The 19,867-nt window shown below is 43.3% G+C and overlaps 1 protein-coding gene across 5 annotated transcripts in view; it reads right to left on the bottom strand.

Annotated features, from left to right (window-relative positions):
- The window catches only part of Grin2b (glutamate ionotropic receptor NMDA type subunit 2B), a 434,130-nt gene that overhangs the window by 188,514 nt on the left and 225,749 nt on the right, over positions 1-19,867 (bottom strand). For all 5 annotated transcript variants that reach the window (XM_055610677.1, XM_055610692.1, XM_055610686.1 and 2 more), the window contains one exon: positions 933-1,531. In XM_055610677.1, coding sequence (XP_055466652.1) covers positions 933-1,531 — 599 coding nt within the window. The remainder of the gene's footprint in view (positions 1-932; positions 1,532-19,867) is intronic.

Below are 19,867 nucleotides of genomic sequence, written 5' to 3'. Positions count from 1 at the left end.
TCAGAGCAAAACAAAGTGACTAAAGCAGAGACCTTCGTCTACTAATAGGTGCCTCTACATCAGCGTGCGGACTCATGAAGACAACAGAGGAGCAAAGGTGCTAAGACCACGTCTCTTTCCTTAAGGGAAGAATGTTTCACAAGCTAGTGGATCCACAAGGCTGTTCTCCACTCCCTCCCAATGCGGAAACTCTCTTTTCAAACTCTGTTGAATCCTGTGATCAAATAGTCAGCGATCAGAGAGGCCTGGGTGGTTCAGTTCCAAGCTGATTCAGCCACAGTCTGATTAAAGACAAGTTATGTCTATAAGCCTTATTCTTATATAGTATATAATGAAAATAATTTTAAAAAAATCCTGACTAATAGTATTGAGAGATTAAATGAGGTAAAATATTAAAACTTACAGCAACATCTAGCACATAGTAAGTATTCAATAAATGACAGCTGCTTTTCTGTGGGAATGTGTATGAGTGTGGTGTGTGTGTGAGAGAGAGAGAAAGGAGAGGAGAGGAGAGGAGAGATGGGGAAGGTGAGAGAGGGAGAGAGAAATAGAAAGAGAGAAGAGATGCAGAAAGCTGGCCTAGCTGCATGCTAAGAATAACTTTGAAGTTCTGATCCTTCTGCCCTCCCACCTGGAACTGTAGATGTGTACCACCACGCCAAGTTTTATGTGGTGGCAGGGATAGAACTCAGGTCTTTGCATGTGCCAGGCAAGCACTCTACCAATTGATTCACTGTTTCTCAGAATAAGGACACAAAAGAGCAAGGTTTAATTGAACCACAATCTGTACCGTAACCAACTACCATGTCAAGGCCAGCCTTCAGCCTGCTGCTGCCCTGAACGGCCTTTCCCTGGTCCTGGATCTCCATCCCCTGCCTTTGAGGCTTCCCAGTCCCCACGCTGTGCTCCTGCAAGCACTGTTCCCCACTCACCTGTTCAGCATGTTCGACTGGTAGATCCTCTTCTCGTGCGTGTTGTAACAACTGCTCTTGGGCTCGGGGATGAAGCTGTGCTCGGACAGCATGTCGGAAGCAGCAGTGGTGATGATGGCAATGCCATCCCTCACCCTGGCAGGAAGGCCATAGTCCCACTCATCATAGGACACAGAGATAAGGCCCGTGGGAAACTCCGCGGGGACCGTGTCCGTATCCCCCGCCACCAGACTAGGCACAATCCACGTGTAGCCGTAGCCAGTCAGCCCGACCGAGTTGGCTACTTCAAAGATGTAGGTGGCTTCTTCCTTCGTGCAGTAGAGGAGAATGATGGGGCTCTGGAGCTTCTTGAGCTGGTTCTGGATCTTGGAGTCGCCGTCGTCCAGGGACATGTCCAGCAGGAGGACTTCTTCCAGCTCCCAGCCCACGAAGCTGTTCTCGATCGTGCTGCGGATCTTGTTCACGAAGTCCTGGTAGCCGGGGAAGTAGGTGGTGACGATGGAGAAGATGTACCAGTCGTACTCCTCCATAATGTTGAGCATGACGGAAGCTTGCTGTTCGATGGATGGGCCGAACTGGAAGAACATGGAGGACTCATCCTACGGCGGCCCAAGTAGAACAAAAAGAGAGAGAAAGAGAAAAATCACACAGAGGCAGCCACGGGGATTATGAATCAACTGGATAGAAAACTTCATGTTCATTTCTTAATGTGATTTTTTTTATTTAAATTTTTTTTTCAGTAGAAAAGATTTAATGTTTTTTAATTTCAAACATCTGTAATAAACTCATTCCTAAGAGTATTCCCTGGCATTTAGAAAAAGAAACAACGTTGGTCTGTCAGCCTGAGCTCCTCAGGATCTGAGCCTAAGGCAGCTTCGCAGAAGGAAACACATTGATATTTACACGGTAAAATATCAAATAAGCAGAAAGTGGAAAGACGACTCCAAGGCCTCACGCCAGTCCAGACGAGTGGTCCACATGGACACAGACACAGACAGAGATAAATACGTGTGCACACGCAAGCCATTTCTCAAGGACTTTAAACTTGTAGGTTTCATTCAAGGTGAATAAATGACAGCACTGAGGACCTGCCCTTAGACTGGTCGGGGGGGTGGAGGTCTGAGTACATGGGGCCAACGTGCATCTGTTGCTTGGATCTGGGAACCAAGGAGAACCCACAGCTGTTAGGAACACAGCCCCCAGAGGGCTGGAGGTTGGAGCCAAGGGTTCAGGTGCTTTATCACTAAGCCTGTATACCCATGTCTCCTCCTCCTCGTTCCCATCTTTTAAAAATTGATATGGGTTTTCACTAGGTTTCCCAGGCTGTGCTTAAGAACTCACTCAATGGTCTTGAGAGGCTTTGAACTTGCTCCTGCTTTGGGCTTCTGAACAGCTGAGATGAGAGGTTTGTATCACCATGCCAGGCTTACTAGTATTCTCTTTTAACTTAGCTTGTTCTCTAACTGTTGCTCTGATGAAACGATACAGAACATGGAGTAAGGCTCAAACTATGCATGTAAGCCATACATTAAAATACTGGTAGTAGGACTCTTCATGGGGCCGTGCTTGACTTTAGGGCAACCTACAGAAGAGGGTTTGTTTTCTAACACATATAATGCCACATGTCTTGGACTGATCTGTGTAATACACAGGCACACACACACACAGACAGAGAGACAGAGACAGAGAGAGGGAGGGAGAGAGAATTCTGAACATGTTTTCTTCCCTTTCCTTTTGAGGGAGAAGCCATTTTTAATTCCTCCCATTATAAGCTGCATTTTTATCTGCTGTTTTGAGATGTCAAGACCCGTATTTTAGCTCTACCTTGTAGCCACAAGAATCTGAAACTGCAAATGAATACCCCCTCAGCCTTGTCCTCTCTCAGTCTATTTCCCCTTTATTTGTTCCTGGTAATGGTATCCCTTTTCTTAGTCTGTGCCCCCACCTTCCATATGTGGGCCCCTGTCCATTTTGAAATAGTCCAGGCTAACACAACAGTGTCTCTCTTCAAGGGACATTTCTGCCTCCAACCCCCAACAAGCCAGGCTTTAAAATAGTTACAAGACCAAGAAATTGGGCCTTTAAGCAAAATTATATAATGATTTTTTTTAGTCCAGGAATAAATAGCTGAGAAACAGCCAAGTATTTCTTGAATGCCAACTCTTGACACACACACACACACACACACACACACACACAGACACACACACACAGGCTGGGAAATATCCTACTTATGTCTTAAGACCCTAGCTGTGCAGTGAGAGCTGCCAGCTCCTCAGCCTTGACAGAGTAATGTGAGCATCTTATGCTTGAACTCATCACACTGACCCCAGCCTATTTCGGTGTTTATTTACTATAATTCTAGATGTTTATTTACTGGGGGATGAGTCTTTCTGCTAAGGGCACCATGTTACTGAGAGTGCCTGTCTCCTCTGGCCTTAAACATACACACAGAAATGAGTTACAAAAGTCAGAAAAGTAGGAGAGATGAAACAACTGGAATAGATAAGTGGAGGAAAGAGACTAATTCAGACTAGAATAATTAATGGCAGCATATGTGCCCCTTCTAAATTCTGGCTAACCCTTCCTCCTGAACTTCATTATAACAAAAGGATTGTCCTTCAGGTGAAAATGACCCATTCTTCAGTTGAAGGTTACAGATGTGATGTGGACTGCATGTTGTTCTTCTCCATTAATAAATCCTAGCCTCCAAGGTGATGGTAGTAGGATGTGCCGTCTCTTGAGGGATGATAGGTCTTGCAGGAAGAGATCTCAGAAATGGGATTAGAGTCCTTTTAAAGGAGACTCCAGAGAGCCACCTTGACCCTTTCACCTTGAGTGAGCACTAGAGAGAAGATGCTTCAACAAACCAAAGAGGGAGTCCTCACTGGACACCAAACTTGCTAGCACTGATTATCTTGGCCTTCTCAGCCTTCAGACTCTATGAAAGCTAAACTTGTGTTGATAAGCTGTCTCCTTTATGACTTTTTTTTTTTTTGATGACTAAGGCAAGTGGGTATCTGAAACAATGAGGCTTAATTATTACAGTACTTGTCAGGGACCTGCAGAGAATCACAAGGGAGAAAAGATAGAAAAGAAAGCCCATTGACAGAACAACTCATCTAGAAATGATGCTGCTTTAAGGAGATATCTGCTTGATTTTCCTGTAAACACAGTCTTGGAGCTTCTCAAATGGGAAATCTCATCCTGTGAGTTTCTAGAAGCCCAGTGGGTACACAAACTGAAAATGTTTTCAATATATTTTAAGATATTCAGGACTTAGGGATAAGGAAATCCCAATTGCAAATGAAATAAATCAAATGTTTTGTGATGGGTGAACAGAATTTAATCACAAAGAGACTCTTGAATGCACACGGAGTCCCACATATGGTGGGTAAGGCCATAATTGGCTCAAATGCACAGCAAGAATCACCTTTGAGAAAAACTCATGGCTGTCCATCTCAGATGGTCAGTGTTAATGAGACTGAACTTAACAAATGAAAAATCTGTTAAACAGCAAACTTGTCTCTTCTTTTTGTTTTCATTTAATGCCTCCCCCACAGTCATAAATGAACTTATAAAGATACCGCCAGCTACCATGCAAAGAAAACTAACCTACAATGAGGGTGATAATTGAAAATTTACCATGATTGTGTCACACCCCCTACTGCAATCTGAGCACACCGGCTAATCCCATTATCACATACAAACCTTTTTCTATACAACCCTCAGCATGCCCACCTTACCCATGCTGGATTGCCAGTCCTTCATTCAAGGAGCATGCCTTCTACTGCCATTTTATCTACCACCACATCAAGTCTGCTGAAGCCAAGTAGAACTCGAGAAACAGAGTTATGGCTTGGGCAAAGGCTTCTTGCGTAATGAGTACAGTGTTGTTTACTTAGGTGACATGTCAGTCTTGTGTATGGCGGTCCAGAATAGAAAAGGTCTGTTTCCAACAGAGCTCTGAGCTAACTCTGAGTTGCAAATGGCGACAGGCTTTGCAAATTACGGCCCCTGCCACAAATCAAAACACAATCTTCATATGTGCACTGAGTGGAAAATACTGGTGGCCACACATCCATCTTAGCGGGCACCCAGCATGCGCTATGATCACCCACTAGTGACCAAGGATGAAGGACAGAGACATAATTCTGTTTGCAGCTCACTCTGATTTCCCGTGAACATTTTTATCTCCTAATGCTATTATAAAATGTTGACACTCAGGGGTCCTTGGAGTGGCCCCCTCCCTCCAGTGAAAATTCCCAGCCAAATTTATTGCATGAATGCACTTCAACTTGCCTTGAGAGCATCTTGAAAGTCTTCCTGCATAAAAGGCTGCCTTAACTGAGATGAGCAATTAGCACAGGGGAGGTAGAATTGTACATTAGACCCCATCAGTCTGCAGCCTTTATGTTGTACTTCCATCACATTGATGTTCACGGTGTTTATTTGCTAATAAGAAGAAATGAAAAGAAGGGCTTTTTCATCCCATTATCTGCCTCAGAAAACAACTGCCTAAAGAATTAGCAGCACAAGAAGTTTTTCATCATCCAGATCCCCTACTGATCCACTTCTGAAATAAAGAACTAAGTATCAGAACAACCACAGTGCCCCTGGCAACAGACTTGATCTCAGTACCCTGTGCCCAACACACACACACCACTGTCTCTCAGACGAAATGAGCCATTGCTCTAAGCTTATGCCCTCTTCCTTTATACAGAGCCTGCAAGTTTGGCTATCAAGGTGTATAAAGTTCTGGTTTTTTCTTCTAAATTCAGGCAGCTCTGAAGGGTCTGTCTAGCTCCTGAATTCCCTACAAGATTAGTAAGAGTATCCGTCACAACTGTATCATCTGTTCCTCCCTCAGTCCACTTTTCCAAACTCCCTTTTTCTTTCCTAGTGCTGCCTTCACACTCAGCCTACTTCCCGTGGAACCTGACTCCACCTACCCTCCTTCACAAGCGTGGAAAGAGATGTCTTGAAGGATTTAAACAGAGGAACTGGAAAGATGGGTCGCTTGGTGAAGGGTCTGCCTTATAAGCATGGGGGGCCTGATTTTAGATCTCTAGAACCCATGCTTAAAAAAAAAAAAAAAAGCTGAGCATGGTTTTACCTGAATGCAACCCTAGCTCAGTGTTATTAGAGTCAGGCAGGTCTCTGGAGCTCAGTGGCCAACCAACTTTGTCAATCTGTGAGCATGGGTTACAGTGGGAGACCCCTTCTCAAAAGAGAAAGTGAGCAGTGATAGAGAAAGATACCAAATATAGAGCTCTGGACTTCATGAGCCCATATACAAACACGCATACTCATCTAGATGTGCACGTGTACACGTGCGTGCGCGCGCGCGCGCACACACACACACACACACACACACACTACACACACACTACACATCAATAAAAATAAAAAGAAATACTTAAACATAATATTTATGTTCATATATCGCTTGTGCAGTAGAAAGATCATCCTCTGTCCTCTGGCAGGAAATGTCAGAACTAGGGTCAAGAGGTATCAGCTGAAAACCAGAACCCATTGGCAGCAGTTATGGTTCTTACTGGCATGAGCCTCAGAAAGCAGCGAGTTTTCTGTCACAATAAGAATCAGGAGCTTCATTCTTGTCTGATGAAGGGCTCCTGCCAGTGTTCTATCCAACTCCATTCTCTCCTTCAAGATCTAAATCATGAGCTGGCTCTTTGATAGATGTTGTCTTTTTTTTCTTTTCTAACTCCAAAGGGCATATTTGTCCTCTTCTCCTGAGCCTTTTCAACTGTGCATTTCTGTCTCTATCATAATACCTATCATATAATAGCAAGCAAGTTTATCTCTTTGTCCTAGAAATGTGAGTTTTCTGAATGTGTGTGCACATAGTATGTGGAGTGTGTGTGTGTGTGTGTGTGTGTGTGTGTGTGCGTGCGCACGCGCGCCTACATACATCATGCAAGTGAGCATGAATAAATCTCTGCATATGAGAGAGGCCAGAGGTATCCTACTTAGTCACCCCCCCCCCCGGTGGTAGTTGGGGTATGAGTGGTTCCATAGGATATCTTTGAATGCATGGTCACCAAGGAGTTGCATTACTTGAAAGGATTAGAAGGATTAAGAGGTGTGGCTTTGTTGGAGGCAGTGTCACTGGGTGTTGCCCATGCCAAGCCTGATACAGAGAGAGAGAGAGACTCTCAGCTACTGATCCAGTCTGTCTATCCACATGCCAACATACTTCCTGCCATGGTGATAATGGAGTAAATCTCTGAAACTACTTTATATAGTTGCCTTAGTCATCAGATCTCTTCATAGCAATAGAGCAATGACTGAGACAGAAGTTCCTCTTTTTTTCAAGTGTCTCATTGAACCCAAAGTTCTCTGGTTGGCTAGACTGGCTGAGCTGCTCCAGAAATCCACCTAGCTTTACCCTTGTCCCAGTGCCAGGTTTACAGAGGCTTGTGACCATTCCCAGATTTTTACACAAGTACTGGGGACTTGAACCCAGGTCCTCATCACAACTGTTTAACTGTCTGGTTCACCTCCCCACACACCAAATATGTGATTTCTAAGAGTAGGATCTAAACACCACATGGAAAAACTCTGCTGGTTCAGTGCCATTATAAAGAAATTTTATTTACTGTGTAGTAAGTTGACAGAAACTATCTTGATTGCATCATCAAGTTTCCTATTTCTATGCTGATGGTGCAAATTGACATCATGGAAATAGGGTATACCTGAAGAGTCATATATGGCCTGTACTTTAATAAGAGATTAGAGATCCCTAGTGTAGGCAGTCATGCTGGCAGAGAGTGCTACCAGCACGTCAACACACTCCCAGTTGCTGAAAACTTTAAGCACATCATCTCTGCTCATCTTCTCCAATCCCCTTCCTCTCACTCCTTCTGGGAGCCTGACTGCAGGCTCCCAGCACCCCCATTCCAGTGAAGGTCTTCCTGTAAAAGGCAGTGGTGACCTTGACGTGCCACCTCCAAGGTCAATGTGCAGTCGTTGCCACATTCTAGCAGAGCACGTCCTCCTTCAGCCTGTCGCTCAGCCACTTTTGCTAAATGATCCAGCCGCTTTTGCTCCAACCCCCTTTATTCTCTATTCAAAAGGAAGCAGGGTGAGTCTTTCAGAACTCAGATCAATCCTGCTGCTCTCTGCCCAGCCCTCCGTGGCTTCCCAACTCACTAAAAGAAGTAGCCAATGCACTTGATGAGAACCTCCTTACCCACAAGACCCTATGTCCTCATATTCCACCTCCACACTCTGCCTGAAACGTTCCTGCTTTCCAGCTATCCGCATGGTTAACACAGGCTAAAATCTGCCTTCTCTGGGCTGGGGAGATGGCTCAGTGGATAAAGTACTTGTTTGTTCACATTTGCATTCACTCTACACACATAAACAAACAAACAAACAAACAAAATCTTGCTCTCTCAGATGCTACACGTACACAACTCTCAAGTCTATTGTTAGCTTACTTTCTTGAGTACTTATTTGTATCTTAACATCTTTTGAATTATTCTCGGAACTTCATAACATTATAGGAAAATGGTTCTGCTAGGGCATTCATTTGAGTCATTTCACATCAAAATAAATCAGGTTTTCTTCCTCTGTTCTCCCCAAGTCATTTTTCCCTGTAAATTTCAGTTAGTATATATTATTTGTACCAAGTAAGAGGTTTTGATTATGATTTTTGCATTCATGCGCAGGCATCATTTCCTTTATTCATGTTCACCCTACCTTACACTTTCCTTCCTGACTCTCCACCCCTCCTTGTGCCTTTCCTTCTCCAAATAGTCCCCCTTCTACGTTCATGTCCCGTCATATATGCTCATTTAGATTCCACATGGGAAAGAAGCATGTGGTAATTGTCTTTCTGAGTTCCGCGTTATTTTGCTTAACATGATGACTTTCAGTTCCATTTCAATGCGTGTGACGTCTCATGTTTCTTATGGCATGCAGGCTGGCTCTAACATCTGATATTGTGAATGGTGCTCCTGTAATCATGGGTGTCCACTGCCCATTCCTCACCTGTGAGGATCCCTGTGAGATTCCTGTGGCTATGCACACACTGGGGTGGCCGAGTGGATCACAGGGCAGTTCTTGTTTTAGTTTTCTAAGGAGCCTCCATGTCGATTTCCCCAGGGGCTACACTGATTTACATCCTCACCAGCAGTCTATAAGAGTCTCCTTGGAAAGGAATCCGTGTCTCTGAAAGTCTATATGTGCTAGGCTTCTAAGCTTTCACTGATAATTCTTCACCCCACCAGATTTAGAAAGCAAGAATATAAATGGTGGGAAAAGAGACCAGGTTATCACAGATACTCTAAGAGAATTCCTGAATATCTCTTCGTATTTCTTCTATATTCACAGCAGAGTAGAAGTTACATAAGGGATGGAATCGTTTCTTCCATGCTAAAGGGAAGACTTTTTCTCTACCTGTACAGCAAGGTTCTTCCTCTGCAGAGAACCAATCCTCCAACCATGCCTATGCTACCATCTTTTCTTCTCACTAGGGCTGAAGTCGGCTATGTAGGATGAGTTTGAATAGTGCCAGTTTTGCGGGCAAAGCCTCACAATATAGAATTATCTGATCTTCTTCAGTTTCACCAGCGACTGAAAATGCCACAACCAAAGTATACAACAGAAGTTTCCAGGTTGAGAATATGGAGTCTGTCAACTGCCAGACTCATTTTCTTTAAAGCCCTACACATAAAGAACACTGAGCATCCAAAGGTCCACAGACATAAACTGCAGCAGCTTGGTCGGGCTCCTTTAAGAGCCACTCTGGCTAATTAAACCCTCCCATAGAAGCCAGCATTCTTGTTCTTTCAAAGATAAGTTTTACTTCCTCCTGGAATTTTGCCCCATTCTCATCCCTGATGGGGATTCTCTGTTTTGTGGCCTTAAAAGTAAACTAGAAAACAACTTGAAAATATTTACTTTGGCAATGTCCCCCCAGTTCTTCACATTCTAGGTCTCAGATAATTGTGTGCCAAGAAGCCTGTGGGGAATAAGAGGGGGAAGAATGCAAATTCTGATCCCCAGCCCTACCAGGATGCGCAACTGAGCTCCTGCACTGGAATCAGAGCAAAGGGCTGGGGAACAGGAAGGGAACTGTTAGAATGCGTTTGTGCTCTGTGATGTACCCGGACTGTCAAAACCTTAACAAGCCCATCCCAGTTCATCTTCAATTAAAATTCCTCTCTATGGCCTACTCCATTCCGCAGATCAAAACAGTTCTCCAATAGGCTGTATTTTTGTTAAGAGGCCTCTTTTTTATAAAAAAGCAGGCTGACGAGTCTCAGCAACAATCAGATCCTATGATAGATGAGATTTTTTTTAATTGAGAATTCCATACATGTATATAATGTATTTTGATCAAATCTGCCCCTGCTCCCTCCCTCCAGCTCCCCTGTCCTCTTAAATAGCTTTCTTCTTCCAACTTTGCTCCACCCCTAGCTGAGATGCTTTCAGCAATAGATGTATTTTTTAATAAATGGGGAGTGGGGTGGGATACAGCAGCAGGGAGAAAGAAAGGATTTTAACAAATAAAGTGGGTAAGAGTAGTGTAAATGTTAAACTAACATCAATTAGATAGTAAAGTTATCAGGAATTAGACTCAATTTATTTACACAAATATATATAAGATTAAATGTTTTCCATATTTATTCCAGTGCAGATATGAACATAGGCAGGATAAAAAAAAGAAAGTTACCATAAAACCAAAACCTAATTACTAAGATGGAAACCAAACCATTTTTTAATGAAATATGGAACACTAAATTCCAAGCTCTTATGCTATCAAAATGTTTTCATTTAGCTTAAGCCAAAAGGGTATGATGAATGCTGCTAAAGAATGGGGTTAAGTAAAAGCCAGTGACATCCCTGACGTACAAACAACATTTTCCAGAGCAAATATGTCAACAATTGTGTCAAGCAAATTACCATTCCCAGATGCTGTGTGTGTCTGACCAGAACATTGCATTCATATACAGAGTGGAGTGGAAAGAAACTCGGCCTTGGAGGACATGAAGGTTTTCCTTTCTATTTGATTAAGCTGTGAGTACTGGTGCCTCTTGTGTGGCCAAAGGGAAAAAAGCCCTGGTTCTTGATATAGAGACTATGTTTGTCCCCACAGGTATCTTTTAAGGATCCCTGGAAAACATGACTCTTTGTCCTTGGGTTGCTCCACGTGGAGAGAGCAGAGCGACTCTGCATGGCTAACCTCCGAATGTGGATCAGGCACACTCATTTGGCACCAATTATTACAAGCCATTGTCTCCAATGGCTGAATCCAGCAAGAATTTTTTTCAGAAAGTTTTTTTTCCCCCTCACTAACCATCGATGGTTAATTTCCCAGTGTCTCTGGTTTGGAAAATAGATCTCTTATCCATTTCAGACAGTAAAGAACAGGTATTCACAATCCAAGGGTCTTAGAATCTGTTCACGTTACTAAACCCAAGCTGGCCATTTTCCTTAAGAGAGGCGAGCATTTGGAATTGCTCTAGAAGTGAAAATATCAAAGCATACAGGAAGGCATATTGGGTTTGTTGTTTTAATGCCAGTAACGCTTAGCAGTACCTAACTGCCCCAACCTCACTCAGAGAACTTAGAACACTGGCAGGCAGGGAGCTGCTTGCTGATATTTAAACTCCTTCTGGCCAAGAACCACCCTCTCAACACCTACTTCTAAACCTGGCCACGAGCTTAGCTGGATATTCTCAGTCATCCAGGTGAAGCCTATTTTCCCATGTGCCTAGCGTGCGCATGTGCCCAGCCCAAGGCTAAGTTGCTTCCTTGTGTCCTGGTTTTTATTCCAGTCTCTGCTAGATGAAGCGCTCTATTCAGAACCTCCAACTATTTTCCACAGTGGCTAACAAACTGCCTAAACTCAGTTCCTCACAGCTAGAGAGGCCTCTTACCCGTCATCATCTCCAGCTCTTGTTCTGCATTGGGCTACTAATGCCAATGTGTTTGCGTTGATTTGTGACTTTTGACTACCCCTACCTGCATACCACACTTGCGTGATTGACACCTGGGTTACCTGATCTTACAGGGTGCTGAGAGTTTGGTGACCTCTGACATGTTCAGAGATTGATAGGGACAGCCCCAAGAACACCTCAAAATAAATAACAAAGTTACTCTAATCTGTCCTAGAATTAATAATTTGACAAGTAAAAGAAGAGAGAGAGAGAGAGAGAGAGAGAGAGAGAGAGAGAGCTTTATTTAGGAAAACTTTTAGAGATGTGTTTATTTTTAGTTTATGTCTGTTTGGCTGTGTGTGCAGCACATGCCTACACTGCCTACAGTGGCCGGAAGAGAATATTGGATCAGCTAGAAATAGAGTTGCCCAGGTTGTGTAGAAAGCCCACCCTCCAGGCCCCTTGAAATTTGTTCTGAAACTACCTTCAGTGGTCTCCAGGATCTCCTGAGTTCATCCAGTCCAGCCTAGTATAGAAACTCCCTGCCGATGAATTTTCTTTCACAAATAAAAGGGTGAATAGTACACAAGGAATGACACCTAGGGTTTTCCTCTGTCCTCCACTTGTATACAGCACACACACACACACACACACACACACACAATTTGCCCCCAAAAATCTTTTCCACTTCAAGTTGGGCCCAGCAGAATGGCTCCCACAAAAGAATATACGAGAAACACAAAGACCATTTTGCCATTCAAGGTTGGTGGCCTGAAAATACACCATGATCATTCACAAAGCCCATTCCTGGAGTGTGCTTCAAGAAATCTGTTCTTCAGTCACTCAAAGTGTATGGGAATCTGCATGAAGGATACAGAGACTACAAATGTATGTACCAAAAACTGTACTCAACAAAGCTGCCAGATGCCCCACATTGTAACCCTGTGCCCGATATGAGGATCTCTGCAGAGTCATAAAACAAGCCCTTCACTCTGCTAACCTGTATTCTTGTCAGTGTGTTAAAATCTCCAGATCTTAACTCCTAAATGGAGTGTGGAAGAGGAATATGGAAGAGGACAAGAAAAGGAGGTGGGGAGAAAAGAAAAGGAAAGAGAGAGAAAGGGAGGAAAGGAGGGAAAGAAAAAGGAAAGAATGAATGAGTGATAGAAGAGAAAGGAAAACAGCAATTGTTATTTTAAACAGAGAAATTTGGAATTTGTTTCTTTGTCCACCCTTTTCAAGCTCCCTTGACTAGCCAGCTGGCATTATAATCAGGCGCTGACTAGAGTTCACTGATGTTGGGTCTCTGTCCATAGATGAATCGGCAGCCAAGCTTGAGGCTCACATGAGATTCCCTCTGCAGACCTGGTACTCCGGCATCTCACCGGAAGTCAGCAGGCTTGTGTCTGCTGGCCACAGACACCATGTTGTGTTGATTAATGGAAGCATCCTTCTGCCGTCACATTTTCATACACCTTTGGCACTGCTTCATCGCGTGTGTTCAGCTTCAGCCTAGCTGAGACTGTCAAATCACAAAGCACAAATATGCAGAATGGCCTAAGAAGTTGATGTCCAGCACTGAGTAGGACCACCACTAAGCAGATGAGGAACATGTATAAGGTGCAACTAGACTGTTTTCTAAGTCTTTAAAGATAACTTCATCATTTCATCCAGTTGTATAGGCCAATGAGCCCAGAAGAAATATGTTCTGTATCTATCCCAGTTCCATCATGCTGAAGATTAAGTCCTTTTGTTCTCATATTCTCTTTTGTAATGGTTCAAAACAGCACTTAAAATTTTTATCAAATGGGCTGGAGAGATGGCTCAGTGGTTAAGAGCACTGTCTACTCTTCCAAAGGACCCAGGTTCAATTCCCAGCACCCATGGCAGCTCACAATTGTCTGTAATGCCAATTCCGAAGGATCTGACAATGCATGTAAAATAAAGTTAAATAAATTATTTAAAAACTTTTTTATCAAACAATCAAACTGGTGTCCAGATGGGTCATGGGTTGTCATTATCCATGCATAAAGATTACTATTAAAGCCGCTCAGCCATTTTTTTTTTCTAGACACAAGCAATCATCCTTTCTGTTTTCACTTTGTAAGTCTACATTGTTGTTTATGTTTTTAAATGCAGTTTTTTGTTTTGTTTTGTTTTGTTTTTGTAGCCCAGGCTGGTATTGGATCCCCTATGTAGCTAAGGCTAGCCTTGAACTCCTGATTACCCTACCTCTTCCTCCTGAGTGTAGGGATTGCAAGCATGAGATTTCATGCATAGCTAATTTCTTATAGCTCTCATAACAATATTTATTGAGCTGCTTAGAGTGTGTTCTGCGCTCAGCATTATGCAGATTAATTCCCATAACCTTATGCAGTAAGCCCCATTACTTTCTCCTTCTTACCGATTGAGACAATGAGTTTGGGAAAGTTAAATGACTTCCTCAAGGTCGCCACCGGGAGAGAGATAGACAGATCCAACTCAGGGCACTTGTAACCACTGCATCACGCATGTGCTTGGACTCTCTGTGGTTACCTCAGAGGCTCTTATCTGTGCCATCGATGCACACCTTCTCACCACAGCTTAGAATGGCCAGTCAGGTAGTGAGAACCTAACTTCCATGACACTAGATAGCAAGTTTTTCAAACTCCCAAAGTTTCACTCCCATGGTGTTCTCTCTGTCTCTATCTCTCTCTCACCCTTCCTCTCCCCCCCCACCTCTGCCAGCTAGCAAGAGCCTTGGTAGCATTCTTTTTGTTGCACATACAACAGGTTCTTTAAAGCCTTACCACTGGCCAATCAATCACATCTTTTATTAAATGCTATGGGAGGTAAAATGAAGCACGTCCTCAGTCTCTGGTGAGTTGAAGACAAAATAACATTGATTTACACCAAGTAAGTGTATCTAATGAAAAAGATAGCATTAGTTTTGAACTATGTTCTAAGAAAGAAGAGAAAAGAAGGCAGCATTGTGGATATAGATATACTGTGTACAGGCGGGGTGTGCGTTCATATGTGTTTGTGTGTGTGTGTGTGTGTGTGTGTGTGTGTGTGTTATGCATATGTGTGTAGGTGTTCCTGTGAGTGTGCATATGTGTTACGTGTGGAGGCCAGAGGCTGATGTGTGGTGTCTTCCTTGGTCACTTTCCGCCTTGTGTTTTTGGGACAGGTCTCTCACGGAACCTGGCACTCTCCAGTCAGGCTAGACTAACCGACCACTGAGCCTCCGAGAACTGCTTCTCTCCTCCCAACTCCCCCAGCCAACCAAAGCTAGGGTTACAGATGTATTCAGGTGCCGGGGATCCGAATACCGGCAAGGAGCTTGCTGACCGCCCCTGGATAACTATCTTTTTGTTTTTGTTTTTTTGTTTTGGTTTGGTTTTGGTTTTTTTTCAAGACAGAGTCTCTCTGTGTAGCCTGGTCGTGGTGAACTCGCTTTGTAGACCAGGCTGACCTTAACTCACTTTGTAGACCAGGCTGGCCTGGAACTCACAGAGATCCACTAGGCTCTCCTCCCAGAGTGCTGGGATTACACTATTGCACTATCACTTTTAACCTTCTCTATATACACCTTAAAAAATTTTTTTTGCTACCCTTCCCCCCAGTAGGTACACTGAGCGAATGACACCCACGTGTGTCCAAGGCCGCCGAGGCGCAAACTGTGCGTGGTCAGGGGCACACATAATACTGGGCCTTGAACGTAGCCTTACATCTGTCCTCAGGTAGACAGTGAGACTCAGGTGTCTGCTATCTCGTGAGCAAGATGGAGGATGATGGACGTACCACATGGCAACACACGCAAAGCCTACCTACAGCCTACATGAATTACATATGACTCTTCATCCTTGCTCTTCCCAGCCTTTCATTTCCATTTCAGAAGATCCGGTTGTATGACAGGACTCGTCTGTCATGAAGTCAGGCACTTTAACGGTTAAAAGGCTCTTCCCTTCGAACGATTGCAAATTGGCCTTGCTAAGGTTTTGTTTCAGTATTCCTTCAGAGAAGCTGCGTGGAGTGGGGTGGGGAGGCAACTAGTTTCCTTTCATTCTTCTGGGGAAAACGATCATTTCTAGTCTTTTCTCCTTTTCCCACATAGTTGATTCCTCTGTGCTACTCTTTCCCTCTGGGCATACAATAGTTTTTAATTAGACACACTGGCCAGCAGATCAATTATTTAAGTGCTTCACAGAGATGACTTAAGTTGCAAATTTATATCTAAGCAACTTGCAAAAGCAGCTTAATGCCAAATTCTCCTTCCATTCAATGTATTACTTTCTGTGCGCCATCCACTTAACAATATATAGATGACTACAGAAATGCTATCAGTTCTTGAAGCTGCCTGCCTGTTTATTAAAGAGACATAATGGCTATTTTGTCTTGCTTTCTCACTGATTAAACAAAGACCAATTAAAAAAAAACTGCTTTTATTCTTGGCCAAATAAAATTAAGTGTTTGTGTGGTAGAGTGGGGTATGCTGCTACCTGCCTATAAATCCTAGCACTTGGGTGGCTGAGGGAGGATTCCCATGAGTTAAAGGTCAGCTTGGGCTACAAAGCGAATACTGGGCCAGCCAAGGCTACTCAGCAAGACTGTCTCCAAATAAATGCTACACTTGCTACAATAATAATGATGATAACAACAACAACAACAATAAATGTATTAGGATCTAATGCAGTTTTCAACCTTTTCATACTAACAGCACAATCTAAACTAGAGACTCTTCTAAGGATGAAAGAGATGGGGTGTAACATTCTTGTAGACCTACTGACATATGTAACAGTTTCCCAGCAGAGTTACTGAAAGTTATAGGTTCGGTTGCAAGTTATGCTTCACAGAAAAGAGGAAAGACATTTTTGGCTCATAAGGAGATGACTCATTTTGTTCATATTTTTGTATTCTACATGATGCAAAGATTATCAGAATTATCTAGACAAGAATCCCCCAAATAGTTCCCACTAAAGTAATGTGAACTGTGGGTACTGCTGTAGCCACTATAGAAATACGTATGAAGCTTCCCCCTATAACTAAAATTGGACTCACCATATGACCCAGCTCTATCACTCCTGATTATTTTCCAGGGGTCTAAGGTTACATATGACCGATACATCCATTTATATCCCTGTTTATTATTCCACCATTCACAATAGGTGAAAGATGGAATCAGCCTCTATTTTCATCAACAGGTGATGAACAAAAAAAGAATATGTCACTTATAAAAAGGAGAATTTTATTCAGATGTTTAAAAAAAAACACAACAGTTGCATGTATCAACGTGTTAAGTGAAATAAAGCAGGCTTAGAAACACAAACGCCATGTTTTTCTAATATGTGAAATCTAAGGTCTGTGTGTGTGCGTGTGTATGTGTGTGTGTGTGTGTGTGTGTGTGTGTGTGTGATGAATGGGTGCACGCAAATGTGCATGCCACAGTGCATGTGCACAGGTCAGAAGACAACTTCCAGCTTTGTTGACGAAATGTTCTCCTCACTGTTGCTTACGCAAGCCTAAGCAAGCCTAGCTGGCTGGTGGAGGTCTAGTAAGCATTCTGTCTGTTTACTATCAGCTTACCGGAGGGGCACACTGAGGCGCAGACTCCTTTACTACTGCCCCCTCCCCCTTTACATGGGTTCTGGGGATCTGAACACAGGTTGTCAGGCTCACATAGTGAGGGCTTTTATCCAACAGCATCTCCCTGGCCATAAGGTCTGCATTTTAAAGTCCCTCCATTTCTCCTGCGTGGTCCGCGTCAGCTTTAACTCAGCTCTCCTCTGTGTCTCCTGGATTCTGCTAATTTCAAGAGCCTAACAACATAAAAAAGCCACTGTGTTAGCTAGTGTTCTGATTTGTAAATATCATATCTGCTTTCCGTTTTCTGGAGGAATGCATCTACCTAGGTGACTTCCACCTTGCTCAGAATTCAACAGCGCTGAGCCGCTAAAGTTAGGCTTGGCCCCAGGGCAGAAGCTCCTAGAGCAGAAAGGGTAGCTTGACAGAGTTCCCTCAGCAACACAAGGTCATTCCTAGAAGAACCTCCCACCTTCCCTCAAAGGCCTTTCCTCATTCCCCATTCTGCTCTCATCCGCTGGCTGCTTATGGTATTCATTCAAGTGTGGCTTTTTGTCATACAGGTCTAAAGATGGATGGCTCCTTCACTGTGTTCATACCAAAGCAGCATGCACACACTTTCAAATTCTCAGGCATACCCCTGGCAGTGCAGGAGCCAACATGGCAGCATTACTCCATTTGATCTTTTATCTATGCAGCCATTGGCGTCTGTTCAGGGAGTAACATGCAACTAACAGGACTTGGCATGGCAAGGACAATGTCTTTGGCAATAAAGGCAAATCATAGACCCTAAGAGTAGTGGTTTACTTAGAGATAAAAGCTGCTTGCTTTGGCAAGCTAGGTGATTGATTCTAAGAAAACAACACCCTTTCAGACACTTCAAGGGTTAAGCAGAAGTTATCTGCTAGCCAAGCATGGCCCCAGCCTGTAGAAATAAATAAATAGATGGGAGCATCAAGTACCAAAGACCGTATGAGAATAAACAAACATGGTGCTCAGAGTCGTGTGACACGCCAGGAGATGGCTGCTTGCACGCTGCTAGAAAGAAGGCCATGGGGTCATGCACATCGCCTTTAGACTCTGGGGAGGGCTGCTCACGCCCTGTCATTAAGCAGTTTGGAAAATGAGCAATTGGTTTTACCCAAGTAAAACCAATTTTACTTGATTCTTGGTGCTCAGAATATGGTTCTTGGTTTTTAAAATCCTCTCTGCATCCCACAGATGGAAGAAACGACATTTTCTCAGTGAGCCAAGTTCCACCCAGACAGAACATCTCTGACACTGCTCACACATGCCAGTCCCCATCAGAACTAACTTAGGACAAAATCACTGATTCTCTCCATCACAGGTAGATGTTTCCTAGGCATCACCAGGCAAGCCACACGGAACTCTCCACCCGGATCATTTCAAAAGAACTTAAGATTGACCAAATTTATTTCATTCTGAGGATGTAAGAATATAACAAGGTGAAAAATATGAAATCCAGTCCTGTATGAGACAATGGCTGGACAAATTCTCCAAAAAAAAATTGAGTTTCTGAAATACTTAAGAATTTTGTTGGGAGGGAGGAGGTGACAGCTGAGTGTTAGCTGTTGGTGCTGACTTAAGGTTGGAAGGTCAGATTGTAAATTGTCCCTTGTTATGGGCATCTCAACACAAGCTGCAAACTCCTCCCGCTTTAACTACCCAGACAAAACAAATGCTGTTGGTTTTAAACAGCGGTGGCCCAAGTTACTCTGCGGAGGCTTCTATGTGTCAAGTCAAGACCTCCCTAAAGAGACCCCTGCAAACTTTTGCCTCCTGTGCTCTGTCCACAGGCATTTCAGTCTTCTCAACGAATTTTGACACCTGGTGTCCTATGACCCACTCTTCGTAATGGTTCTAAAAAAAGACTTAAATTTTATGTTTCCAGTATTGTAGGCCAATGTGAACATAAGAAAGATTTTACTAAGCATCTGAGGCACTAAAGCAGCATGTATAACATTTTCTTTTAAAGCAGCAGCTTCGGCTTTAAAACAAAAACCACCTAGATAAAATGGGAAATTTGGATCTTAGAAAGTTATTTAATTTATTCAAGCCTCATCTTCACCTAGACAATGAAAGAACCAATTCTTAATTAATAGGTCAGTAAATAGACTTAACACAAACCGAGATTTTTTTTTTGGTACATGGTTAAGTTTTTTAGTTCAGTGAAGTGTTCATCTATTGAAGACTACAGATTTTGGGAAGCATTATTTCTGGCAGGTTTAAAGATTGGTTAATTTGCGAGATGCTTCAGCGACTCCATTGCCCTCTCGTCTAAGCAGCAGTCATATTTGTTCAGACCCAGCTTCCATATTTGACTGGCTCTGCAGTGGAGACCACTAACTTCTGAGTGGACTTTGAGTCATCTGCCCTGCCTCACATTGATTCTACCCATGACCTCAGGCTATTCTGTCAGGGAGATGACTGCTAGGATTC

This window comes from Psammomys obesus, unplaced genomic scaffold, assembly GCF_907164565.1.
Source record: "Psammomys obesus unplaced genomic scaffold, mPsaObe1.curated_primary_1811, whole genome shotgun sequence".
Classification (NCBI taxonomy): Eukaryota; Metazoa; Chordata; class Mammalia; order Rodentia; family Muridae; genus Psammomys; species Psammomys obesus.
The sequence above is the reverse complement of the archived record's forward strand: the minus strand, read 5'-3'. Positions and strand labels throughout refer to the sequence as shown.